The 13,374-nt window shown below is 43.3% G+C and overlaps 1 protein-coding gene across 1 annotated transcript in view; it reads right to left on the reverse strand.

The window, feature by feature from the left end:
- LOC115459113 (amine oxidase [flavin-containing] B-like) overlaps positions 1 to 10,864 on the reverse strand; it is a gene marked incomplete at its 3' end in the record, with an annotated part of 75,151 nt that extends 64,287 nt beyond the window's left edge. Inside the window, exon 1 of the mRNA XM_030188978.1 lies at positions 10,754 to 10,864. Coding sequence (XP_030044838.1) covers positions 10,754 to 10,799 — 46 coding nt within the window. The remainder of the gene's footprint in view (positions 1 to 10,753) is intronic.
- Between the last annotated feature and the right edge of the window lie 2,510 nt (positions 10,865 to 13,374).

A 13,374-nucleotide genomic window follows, 5' to 3' on the forward strand; every position in this document is an offset into this window, starting at 1 on the left:
AACCGTAACATAACATCTTATCAGTAGCTCATGATAACTCCCGCCCACTACCCAACCTGTGGCCCTGTGCCATATATGGCTGCTTCCAGAGGTACCAGAGAGCTGATTTAGAATGATTCACTCATAACAAGGTGAATGGGCACCATCTAATTTCTGAGTTAATGAATAGCCAACAGTTTCATAAACCTCTGGATAGCAAACAATGTAGAAGATTTTAAAATGTGATGAAGGTCAAAAGAACAAAAAGTATTTTGTTGCCACACAATTTCATTTTTTTAAAAGAAAGGACTAGGCAGCTGATTGAGGACTTTCAACCTTGCCCTGTGCTGACGCTTCATGTGAACTTTGAAAGCAGGAAGCCCAGCGGTTTCACCCTGCTAACCTCAACGGGAGATCCAGATCTGATCAGGGAGCTGCTGTTGCAAACTCTGTCTTGACCTCATTTCAACTCAGAGTCGGAAAAACTATTCACACCAAAAGCAAGAATCATTTCCACAGACAATAATGGAGTCTGTCTGTAGAAAGGGCAGTTTAATAACAGGGTGTCCGTATTAACATTACTTTCACAGGTAAATGTACAATCCTATATAATAATTCTCACCTCCAACGTTCTGACTTGCTGCCTGGGACCGTGGCTCATTCCGAGTTGGTCAGGACAGCTCCGTAGATCAGGCTGACATCACCGTAGCCATTATGATGTCAACTTCAGAACCCGGGGGAGGGGGGGGAAACCATGCCTCACAGCTGATCCATATCCAGAGGAGGGTCGCTGGACATGGGTGGCTGGAGGGGGGGCAGGGGGAGAGGAGGGTCGCTGGACATGGGTGGCTGGAGGGGGAGCCAGGGGAGAGAGGAGGGTCGTTGGACATGGGTGGCTGCAGTGGGCGCAGGGGGAGAGGAGGGTCGCTGGACATGGGTGGCTGGGGGGGGCAGGGGGAGAGGAGAGTCGCTGGACATGGGTGGCTGCAGGGGAGCCGAGGAAAACCTTGCTAGCGCCTGTTTCATTTGTGTCAGAAACGGGCCTTTTTTACTAGTTATGTTTATAAGTAGCAGCAACCCCCTAAGTGATATTTATTTGTTTATTTATTTGTTACATTTGTATCCTACATTTCCCACCTATTTATTTTATTTTTATTTTTGTTACATTTGTACCCCGCGCTTTCCCACTCATGGCAGGCTCAATGCGGTGGCCAATGGAGGGTTAAGTGACTTGCCCAGAGTCAGAAGGAGCTGCCTGTGCTGGGAATCGAACTCAGTTCCTCAGTTCCCCAAGACCAAAGTCCACCACCCTAACCACTAGGCCACTCCTCCACTCAATGCTGGCTCAATGTGACTTACATAGTACCGGAGAGGCTTTGAAGTCTCCGGTGAACAAATACAAGGTAATGTTGTGATAGGATAGAGTTCATGTAACACTGTCACATTAGGGAGTCGTACAACGGTAGAGTTGAGTAATGTCCATTACATACTTGAGTTTTGTTGTGTAGCAGGGTTCAGGCATTTAGTTGGGTCGGTAGGGTATGCCTTTTGGAACAGGTTAGTCTTTAATGATTTCCGGAAGTTTAAGTAGTTGTACGTCTTTTTCAAGGCTTTTGGTAATGCATTCCATAATTGCGTGCTTATGTAGGAGAAACTGGATGCGTAGATTGATTTGTATTTAAGACCTTTGCAGCTTGGGTAGTGAAGATTTAGAAATGTTCGTGTCGAGTCGGATATGTTTCTGGTTGGTAAGTCGATCAGGTCTGTCATGTATCCTGGGGGCTTCACCGTAGATGATTTTGTGAACCAGGGTGCAGATTTTGAAAGCAACGCGTTCTTTGATTAGGAGCATGGAAATGGCATAGCACATAATTGGAGGGGTGTGGGCAGTGCTGCCACCTCTACTGTAATGACGTGCTCCCACAGTTACACCAGTTCCATGGCTGGGGTAATTGCGCAACTTAATGAAAGCACAGAGAGGGTTCAAAGTACAGAACAAAGTCCAAAGAGCAAAAAGAAGCACCAGAAGCCTTCAAAATCGTTTCCTTAATCGTATAACTTGAACATCAATCTCTCCTTAGTAACCGGACACGGGCTGTGTTTCAGCGCACAGCGCCTGCGTCAGGGGTCAGTTAGGTTGTAACATCTAAGATGCTCGATGAGGAGCAACGGAACTATCTCTGTTAAATCCCAATTATTCTGTTCGAGCAACGAAATCACTCCATCAATGTTTTCGATACCAGCGCAAGCCTGAAAATCAATGAAGCGATTACGTTGCTTGAACAGAATAATTGGGATTTAGTGGAGAAAGTTCCATTGCTACTCATCGAGCATCTTAGATGTTACAACCTAATTGAACTCTGACGAAGGTGCTGTGCGCCGAAACACGGCCCGTGTCATAAGAACATAAGAGTAGCCATACTGGGTCAGACCAATGGTCCATTTAGCCCAGTATCCTGTGTTCCAAACAGTGGCTAAGCCAGGTCACAAGTGCCTGGCAGAATCTCAAAAAGTAGCAACATTCCATGTATAACCTCAAAGAATAGCAAGATCCTGGAATCCTAAAGCGTGACAAGATTCCATGCAGAATCTCAGAGTGGCAACATTCCATGTAGAACCCCAAAGAATAGCAAGATTCTGGAATCCTAAAGAGTGACAAGATTCCATGCAGAATCTCAAAGAGTAGCAACATTCCATGTAGAACCCCAAAGAATAGCAAGATCCTGGAATCCTAAAGAGTCACAGATTCTATGCAGAATCTCAGAGTAGCAACATTCAATACTACAAATCCCAGGACAAGCAGTTGCTTCCCATGTCTGCCTCAATAGCAGACTATGGACCTTTCCTCCAGGAATTTGTCCAAATCTTTTTTAAACCCAGATACGCTACCCTATGTTACCACCTCCTCCGGCAAAGATCCATCCCTTTCTGTAGATAGAATGTATTTGGATACAGGCAGCAGATGATGTTTTGTATATTCCTGAGAATCTAGCATGTGATGTTTTTGTTCTTTCCTGAGAAAGTAGCAGAATAGCAGGTGATGTTTGTACATTCCTGAGCAGGTTCACGAGCTGTTCATGTAGAGTTGTTCTTGTAAGCAATGCATGATCATGGTTGTGTAAGAAAAATGTAACCAATAGTAATGATAATACATGTAATATCCATGAATATTTATAGAGTATATAAGAAGGGGATTGACTCCCAAATAGAGAGTTTTTTGCCCAGACACACGAGAGGAGAGTTATTTTGCAACATCTGGTGATCCCCGACGTGATCGGTGAAAACGTGACGTACTTACTACGACTGGAACAGTCAGCGCGCCATTCCTTCTACGGAACACTGTAAGTATGGGGGGAAATTTAACATCATCACATAAACAACATGCACAGGAGCTATATACTATAACGCAAAGATATGGTTCCTCCCGAAATCCAATAACTCTTAAAGATATAGAGCGTTTAATTGAGGAAATAGTTTGTCAATGTCCCTGGTATCCAGAGAAGGGATCATTCGATCCTCAAACATGGGAAAAGATAGGGCAGCAGTTTCGTTTAGAGCCTAGAGTTTCGACTCCTATATTATTGACTTGGAGAGAGATATATTCTACTATAGTAATTCTCTCTTCTGGATTGACAGGCATTACTAACGAAAATATATCCAACAAATTGCCAGGCAAGACCTGGTCTCTTTTACCTCCCGCGACTCTTGGACCTACACCTTCTCCTCCTTCTTGTCGGCTGGCCACCGATATGGGAAGGGAAGAGCAAAACAAAACTCCTGACTTTACTACTACTACCCCTAATACCCAATTGAAAATATCCAAAACAACAACGCTAATGATAGCGTTATTATTACCAAAACACCAAAGAGCGTAGAACGACCTAGTTTAATTCAATTAGGTATACAGCAAGCACGAAAAAATGGTGAATTCATTTGGAACGATGATCTATGGGATAATTCGGAACCTAATCCTAATTTATACCCAGTTACTAGAACTACAACAATAGAGGCAGGGAACGAAACACATCATGCAGAATGGACTGCTCTACCTTATCAAGTTTTGAGAGAATTACGTAGAGCTATCGTAGAATCAGGTTTAAAAAGTTCATTTGTTCAAGGCATGATAGAAGGGATTAGTAACGGTTACTTAATGACTCCAAAAGATTGGAAAGACCTTTTCCGTATGCTGTTAACTCCTGCGCAATATGTAGTGTGGGATAATGAATATAAGCAAGCAGCACAACTTATCACTGGGACTAATTTGGTGCCTGATCAAATTTATGGATCGGGACCATTTTCAACCCTTGATATGCAAATTCAACAAAACGATACCTGTTTTCAAGCCATAGGCACTTGTATCTTGCGAGCATTTAAAGAACACCAGAAGGGAATAAACCAACAAAATCTTTTGCATCAATTAAACAGGGTGCAACCGAATCTTACCTTCAATTTGTTAATCGATTGCAGGAAGCTGTAACTAGGCAAATTGATAATCTTGATGCGCAAACAGAGTTATTGATTAAATTAGCCCAAGAAAATGCAAATTCAGATTGCAAAAAGGCATTGCAGACTGTAGCTCATCGCCCAGGAATTACTTTAGCAGATTTATTGAGCGCATGTGCAGATGTGGGGACTCATGGTTATTCTATGAATTTGTTAGCAGGAGCTATACAAAAAGGTAATAAGCCACAGGGGACGTGTTTTAATTGTAAGAAACCAGGACATTTTCGAGCTCAGTGTAGAGCCCCAGGAGGGGGTGCCAACTTTGCAAAAGGACCTTCTCGACCTTCTCGAAAATGTCCTCGATGTCAAAAAGGATATCATTGGGCCAATCAATGTCGCTCTAATCCAATTAATTCCACACCGCCACCCCCCAAAAAACTTTGCTCCGGGTTAACTCCTAACCTCGGTCCAAAGGGAGTGCAAGGGTCTTTTGCTCATAGTACTACTGCTACACAAGGTAGTGCAGGAATTGACCTTATTGCAGCGGAATGTAAAACTGCCATCTTACCTCATGAAGTTTTGGTATATAATACTACCTTTAAAGGACCCATTCCAGCGGCTACTGTAGGTTTAGTATTACCTCGCTCCTCTGCATCGAAGGCAGGTATTCATGTTATCCCTGGAGTTATTGATGCTGATTACACAGGCATTGTTAAAATTCAAGTATGGTCCTCATCACCTTTAACAATTTCTCCCGGGGACTCGTGGGCACAATTAATTATTTTACCATATTTTACAGCACCTATTCCTTCTACTGTCTCTCGTACAGGGGGCTTTGGATCTACGCGACAGGTAAGTGCAGTTTTAAAACCGGTTTCTAATGCACGACCCACTGCTCAATTTTTATTGCAACAAAAGCCCTTTGTTGGTATATTAGATACCGGGGCGGATGTTTCTGTCATAGCTTATAAACAATGGCCTGTGGAATGGCCCATTGAAGATACTTCACATGTGACAGGAATAGGGGGAACTCAGTCAGCCTCCCAAAGTTCTCAATGGTTATCTATTACATATCCTAACGATACCAAGGTTCTAGGACATATTAAGCCCTGTATTTTACAAGTACCCTTAATTTATGGGGTCGTGACCTTTTGGAACAATTAGATGCATCATTGATCCTACCTGATTAACAGTTCATAAATATGTCTTTTTCTCTTCCTTTGGAATGGAAAACTGACAAACCTGTTTGGGTAGAGCAGTGGCCGATTACCAGAGAAAAACTGTTGATTTTACATCAATTGGTGGAAGAACAATTACAATTAAATCACATTGAGCCTACCAATTCTCCATATAATACTCCGGTATTTGTGATCAAGAAAAAATCCGGAAAATGGAGATTTTTACATGACCTACGAGCTATTAATGCGATTTTAGAACCAATGGGCCCGTTACAATGTGGTATTCCAAATCCTAATTTGATTCCTTATGATTATCAATTAGCTATTATAGATCTGAAGGATTGTTTTTTTTCAATTCCTCTCCAGGAAAAAGATTATAAATACTTTGCTTTTACTGTTAACCCTCCAAGGTTACTTGGAGAATCGCCTTTCTTCTCTCTTTATAGGTCATATCCGCAGTCATCAACCTTTTCCTGGTGGTCTGTCTGAAGGGAATGCTCGAGCGGATCGCCATCTTCATTTTTTCTCCACAGCACACTGCAGTCATGAACTTCATCATCAAAATGCACCTAGCCTAGCTCGCCAGTTTCAAATTTCTTTAGAAGAAGCTAGAGCTATTATCAAAAATTGTCCACAATGTTCCTTTTCAGCTCCTACTACCTTTTTTCCTGGAGTTAATCCTCGTGGTCTGGAAGTTAATAGCCTCTGGCAAATGGACGTTACTCACTTTCCCCCTTTTGGTCAATGGTCTAAGCTTCATGTGGTTGTTGATACTCATTCTGGATTTTTGTGGGTCACTGCACAAAAAGGGGAAACTACATCTCATGTCCGCTCTCATCTTCTCCAAGCTTTTGCGGTCATGGGTGTTCCTAAAACTCTCAAGACAGACAATGCCCCTGCTTATACTTCCACCTCCTTACAGGAGTTCCTGACCCTCTGGCATATTGAGCACCTTTTTGGTATCCCCTATAACTCCACTGGTCAAGCTATTGTTGAACGTGCTAATCGCACACTGAAAACTGCTTTAAGTAATCTGACTACAAAAAAAGACGGTATTCTCCGTCATAGAGTAAGCATTGATGAATGCTTAGCACAAATCCTTTACACACTGAATCATCTCAATCTCATCAATAATCCTGCTACAAAAACTTTTTCTTCCAGATTTGAACAACATTTTCGTACTCCTGCCCCACCTTTATCTCGTCCTTTGGTCATATACCGACAACTACCTTCTGATCAGTGGAGTTCCCCTGTGCCTCTCCTTACCTGGGGTCGTGGTTACGCTGCTGTTCAAACAGATTCTGGCCCGGTGTGGATTCCAGCAAAGTGGGTGAAACCTCATGTCGTGGCATCAAGGTCTTCACAACCCAATTCCCAATTTCACACTCACCCTTCAAGGACCGCAGATGCAAACACGCAAACGGTCAGTGACTCGTCAACCTAATGCTCCTGTTACTTGGGGACAAATTAAAGCCTTGAGTCAACAAGCTACAGAGACTTTAGAAAAAGCTCATATTGAAAAGACTGATGATAACTTCGTAGTGGCTATTATTGCAGCGCTTAATGCTAATTCCATTACATTGCTTCTACTGTGTTGTTGTTTGTACATACCTTGTGGACAGTCACAATTACTTCCCACAAAAAATATTTGGGAAGCGTTTGCAATTTCACTGAACCAAACTGATTTCTGTCTTTCTCATCAAAAGGCAGTTGGAGAAGTTTTGGCAACTTGCCTGATTCCAGTATGTCATGATCCTAAAGATATGCAAAATGATACTTGGTTTTATTCACAGCTTCCTGTTAATTCATCCTATCGAAATGCTTCTTATGAATACCATAATTGGGGAACACAAACCCTGTTGCCGCCTACTTTGGCAATGCATGTGAGAACCAATCAAATAGCTAGTATCAATATGACATGTGCTCGTATGGTTAATTGTACCCGATCAAATTGTGTTAATTTTGGACCAACTTTGTTAAATTGTAGCTCCTACGAAAATGTTTCATATATTTATAAATTTACTCATTTACCCCCTGGCTGGTTTTGGTCATGTGGAATGTATACCTTTAATTATATTCCAGCTAATATATCTGATGGTACTACATGCTGTCTAAGTCGACTCACTATGGTACTTCCCAGTAAACATATTTTATTTTCTAACTCCTCACATATGCGATCCAAGCGTATGACCCTTGCTGCCAATTGCAATGATAATGTTAAATTTCTGAGTCAAACTGAATATCTGGCACTTGCATTTTCATTAATAGGTGTCCCTGCATTGGCAGCGGCAAATGCAAAAAATATTCGTGAATTAGCCTGTTGGGCAATTAAATCAATCAATGCAACCTCCACTGCTATTAGTTTACTTAATGCTGAGCAACAGCAATTACGTCATGGAGTTTTACAAAATCGAGCAGCCATTGATTATCTTTTATTACTTAACCATCATGGTTGCGAAGAGTTTCAGGACATGTGCTGTTTTAATTTATCTGACAATTCAAAGGCCATTGACAAACAATTAGCTTTCCTACGGAATTTAACTACTCATATTACTATTCATAATAACCTACTCTCTGATGTATGGGATCAATTGTGGCAATGGATCCCTTGGACCTGGCTCCGCCCTATTATCCAGTATTTAGTCATTGGTATTTTTGTTTTCACTATTTTTTGCTGTTGTATACAATGCATTCCTAACCTTTTTTCTTTATGTTTTCCTCGTCCATTCGCTCCAACACGTCACTCTGCTCAATATGTTATAAGCTATTACAAACATCTCCACCTCCATCTCCAGCTGGCACACCACGGAGATTTCATTAAAAAAAAAAAAGGTGGAGATGTAGATAGAATGTATTTGGATACAGGCAGCAGATGATGTTTTGTATATTCCTGAGAATCTAGCATGTGATGTTTTTGTTCTTTCCTGAGAAAGTAGCAGAATAGCAGGTGATGTTTGTACATTCCTGAGCAGGTTCACGAGCTGTTCATGTAGAGTTGTTCTTGTAAGCAATGCATGATCATGGTTGTGTAAGAAAAATGTAACCAATAGTAATGATAATACATGTAATATCCATGAATATTTATAGAGTATATAAGAAGGGGATTGACTCCCAAATAGAGAGTTTTTTGCCCAGACACACGAGAGGAGAGTTATTTTGCAACACCTTTCCTAATAATTCCTAGCATCCTGTTTGCTTTTTTGGCCGCCGCCGCACACTGAGTAGAAGTCTACAACGATACCCAGATCTTTTTCTTGAGCGCTGAGCCCCCACAGTGGGTCACTAAGGAGAGATCGATGTTTCAAGTTATACGATTAAAGGAACTGTGCCCCGATTTTGAAGGCTCCTGGTGCTTCTTTTTGCTGTTTAAATGAAAGGCATGCCGAGTAATCTATAATGAAATCTGAAAATTCAAAATAGGAGACTTATCCATATACCAGCCACCCATGAGTTATCAGGGGGAAACACACACACATACAATCAGAGCGATTCTGAAGCCATCTCACCTACGGAAAGCGAGATAAAAAGCGGCGTTTTTGTGCTTTTTTTTCACTTTGCTAATTTCATGGCTGAATCATATTGCTTGCTATTTTTTTTATTATTATTATTTTAAACTGAATTTCTAGGACTGCTGCTGTAAAAAAAATATGCTTCCGTGTCAGCCCCTTCCCCCCATCCTTCCACCCCCACCAGGCAATCACATTCCCCTACAAAACAGCCCATCTGTTGGTATCTACATTTCTCAAGGTAACTCCTTAAGCTTTCCAGGTTTCTCCGTCATCCCACCCATGAAGTAAGGAAACCTGAGAGAGAGAGATTCTGAATGTTCATGAAAGACTCCCTCGAATGGACAGTAGTTGCGACTGACACCCACTGCTCCCGAGTTTGAAACCTGAGCGAATTCAACCTCTTTTTATGTCTAAATTCACACCTGTAAGCTTGCAACATTGTTGCTCTCGTTTTATGCTCAGTTCAGTTCATTTTTTCCCCCTTGTTTGTTTGGTGCTGTTCTGGGCTCTGGTAGGTCACTGTGGCACATCAGCTGAAAGCCAGTTCAACTCCCTACAGTTCCAGCTAGTTTCAGGGCAGAAACCAGTACAGAGTCAGAAAGGGAAGGTGGGCACAGGAGACTAGGAGAGCTGGGAGCAGGGGAGGCGGGGGAGGGGTCCATAGATCGTGGGCACAGCTTCTCCTGTGCCAACTTGTAACCTTCTTTTGCCGACCCATCCCCACAGTAACACCACCTAATCCTGACTGACTATCCGCTGTACACAATAACCAGACAGTTAAAATGAAAACAGGGTGGCCAGTGATACCGGGCACTGCCAGTCAGGCAGTAGATTAACAGATATGGAGACAGATGGCCAATTATATAAGAAATAAAAATGAAAAGAAAAAGTGACTTTGTCCCTATGCTTCACTACTGGGAAAGGCAATGGTCCTTTTCTCCTACCCTGCCCTTCCCAAACTCCCCTCCTGCCACTAAAAAAGACCCTCAGATTAGCTTCGGCCACGCTGGTGAAGGACCAGGAGAGGTGGGGGCACGCCATCCGAGCACCGCTTGCCACAGGAAGAGTAAAATGCTGGCTCTGATGCAGTCTGTGAACCTAAATGCTGCCCCATCCCTAAAGCTCCTTCGGCTACTGGCAAGCACGAGAAGAAGCACAGTGAAGCTCCCTGCAGAGGACATGATCATAGTGTCAGAGATGAACCACAGTCCTGGCTCAGAAAATCACTAATCCTTTCAGAGCTGAGTTAAGTGGATGCCTGTCACTGTCAGATTTGTCATTCTTCTGTGTAAGGGCTGAGAATGCAGATTAACTCATACCTCCAGCGTTGATTTTTATTGATTTTTTTTTTTCAGTGGTAGCTCAAGGTGAGTTACATTCCCTGTCCTGGATGGCTTACCATCCAATTTTGTACCTGAGGCAATGAAGGGTTAAGTGACTTGCAAGAGCAACAGTAGGATTTGAACCAGGGTTTCCCTGGCGGTCACCCCAGCCGGTGCCCTAACCTCTAGACTCCTCCACTCTCCACCTGCAGCCCAATCTTTGTGCACATTATCATGCGGTGTTTGCACAAGTTATCCTTAATTCTGACAGCTGCAGCACTGCCATCCTGACCCCAGAGGGTCAAGAGTTTTTGGGACTGACCTGAGATGCCTCCTCCAATAACGATCACGTCACATGTGTTGCTCATGGTGCCCAGGTCTTGTCTTCCTCCCTCTCCTTGTCCCCTTCAGCCGGCACTTGTGACAGCCAGAGTCCCTGACAGACAAGTGGAGCTGCTGTGGAGACCTCTCTTCCTACTTATAGGTCCATTTAAAAAAAAATGGCGCTGGCTGGCCTTAACCGGGCTCTTTGCGCCACCTGCTGGATTGCTTGAGTATTTCAAACATAAAAATAAAAAACAAACTTTAAGGTGATAATTGGACCAGCCTAATACATTAATCCAATCAAAAGGTATCACTTTATTTTTTTTGTTGTTGGCCTTTATTTCTGTGCATTCAAGTGGACTTGTGTAGCAACCAAAGCACTGGATTCCTGAATAACATTACCAAAAATAACCTGCATTTATCAGTTGTGTAAGTTAGTGCCATGCACCTGGCTGGAGCATTTCAAGCTGCTCTGCTCCTTTTTAATATCCACGCCGTTTTTCAGCTGATTTGATATTCTGATATTCTCTTTTCTCTGTTTTTGGGCTTGGCAGATTCCTCCAGCTCACTCGGTACACAGGCTGGGTACTGTGGTTTATGATTTACATGGAGGGACATTTTCGATATGACGTCTAAGTCATAGTAACATAGTAACATAGTAGATGACGGCAGAAAAAGACCTGCACGGTCCATCCAGTCTGCCCAACAAGATAACTCATATTTGTGTATACCCTACTTTGATTTGTGCATCTGCTCTTCAGGGCACAGACCGTATAAGTCTGCCCAGCACTATCCCCGCCTCCCAACCACCAGTCCCGCTTCCCACCACCGGCTCTGGCACAGACCGTATAAGTCTGCCCAGCACTATCCTCACCTCCCAACCACCAGCCCTGCCTCCCAACCACCGGCTCTGGCACAGACCGTACAAGTCTGCCCAGCACCATCCCCGCCTTCCGATCTTGACTAAGCTCCTGAGGATCCATTCCTTCGGCACAGGATTCCTTTATGCTTATCCCACGCATGTTTGAATTCCGTTACCGTTTTCATTTCCACCACCTCCCACGGGAGGGCATTCCAAGCATCCATTACTCTCTCCGTGAAAAAATACTTCCTGACATTTTTCTTGAGTCTGCCCCCCTTCAATCTCATTTCATGTCCTCTCGTTCTACCACCTTCCCATCTCCGGAAAAGGTTCGTTTGTGGACTTTGAACGTTTTGCACTAAACATCTCAAATCCAAAAAGAAAATATAACTATTTTCAAAACAGCAAAATGTCTCTTTTTTTTGTCAAAAATGGCCACATGCTAGATGGTTTTGTGCTCTGTGCGTTCATCTTTTTGTTCTGCTTTTGAAAAAAAAAACATCTAAGTGCAACACTCACAAATTCAAGCCATTGGGATGTAGGAGGAGCCAGCAATCGTAGTAGACTGGCCACACGGACATCTCAGCAGAGCAATGGCAGAACTGCCAAGTCTCCCGCATGCAGCGGGAGACTCCCGCTTTGGCGGGCCATCTCCCGCTCTCCCGCCAAAGCGGTGAAGTCTTCCACTGAGATGTCATCGGCCGCCGCTGCTGCTGCTTCTCCCAATGCAGAAAAACAAAAAGCAAACGCGCAGAGCTGCAGCACTGCCTTCAGGCATGCGCTGTCAGTTCTGCCAGTCCTCCGCCCCCGGAACTCAAAGTTGACATCAGGGGGGGGGGGGGCAGAGGGCCGACAGCGCATGCCTGAAGGCTGCTGCGGCCCCATGTTTGCTTTTTTTTTTGTCGTGGACGTGGTTGGCTGGTTGCCGCACAGAGCACAGGCTGCATCATGGTGGAGGGAGACCGTAGGGATCGAATGAAAAGTTGAAGCCAATTGGTCTCTGTTTCTCCTTCAACAAAGCAAGCAAAATTGTAACCTCTGAGCTGCTGCATCCATGGCTGTCATTTTTATATTGTTGGTAGCATTGTGTTTTTTTAAATTTATCTCACTTATATTTTCAAAAATTGCTGGCTTGTGCAGTATACAGATGTACTCAGAGGAAGTATAATAAGGGAATAACTTTTCATAGGTAGAGTAGTAATTTGTTAGAAAGTGTAATCAGTGTATCATTTGGAGGAGCTGGTTATAGGGACACCCTAGCACTGTTATATTGGTATTGGTGCAGAGATTTTTTTTCTCAAGGTAAACGGCCTCTAAAACAGACATCATGTTATGAGAATCAGGTGTTCAACATTGAGTTTCTATTTATTTATTTAATTATTTATATAATTTATATCCCATAATTAAACATGAATTGGGTTGAAACCTGGGAGCACTTAAAATCTTTTTTTTTCCCTATGCCTACATCAAAAGAAATTCAAGCTGACACAAGGTAGAGTGGGCGGAGCCAAGCCAGAGTGGGTGGAGCCAAGTCAGAATGCACGTGGCTGGAGCATGTACTAAAATCTCCCTCTCAAAAATCAGGACCCCTTGGCAGCTCTGCAATGGGGCACCCACCCCGTGGAGTGGCATAATCGAACGGGGCGCCCAAGTTTTCCTGGGGCCGTCCTTGTAGGATGGCTCCATAAAGGGGCAGGGAAACCCCTATTATTGAAACAAGATGGGCGTCCATCTTTCCTTTCGATAATACGGTCGGG

The sequence above is a fragment of the Microcaecilia unicolor genome, unplaced genomic scaffold (genome assembly GCF_901765095.1).
Source record: "Microcaecilia unicolor unplaced genomic scaffold, aMicUni1.1, whole genome shotgun sequence".
In the NCBI taxonomy this organism is placed as follows: Eukaryota; Metazoa; Chordata; class Amphibia; order Gymnophiona; family Siphonopidae; genus Microcaecilia; species Microcaecilia unicolor.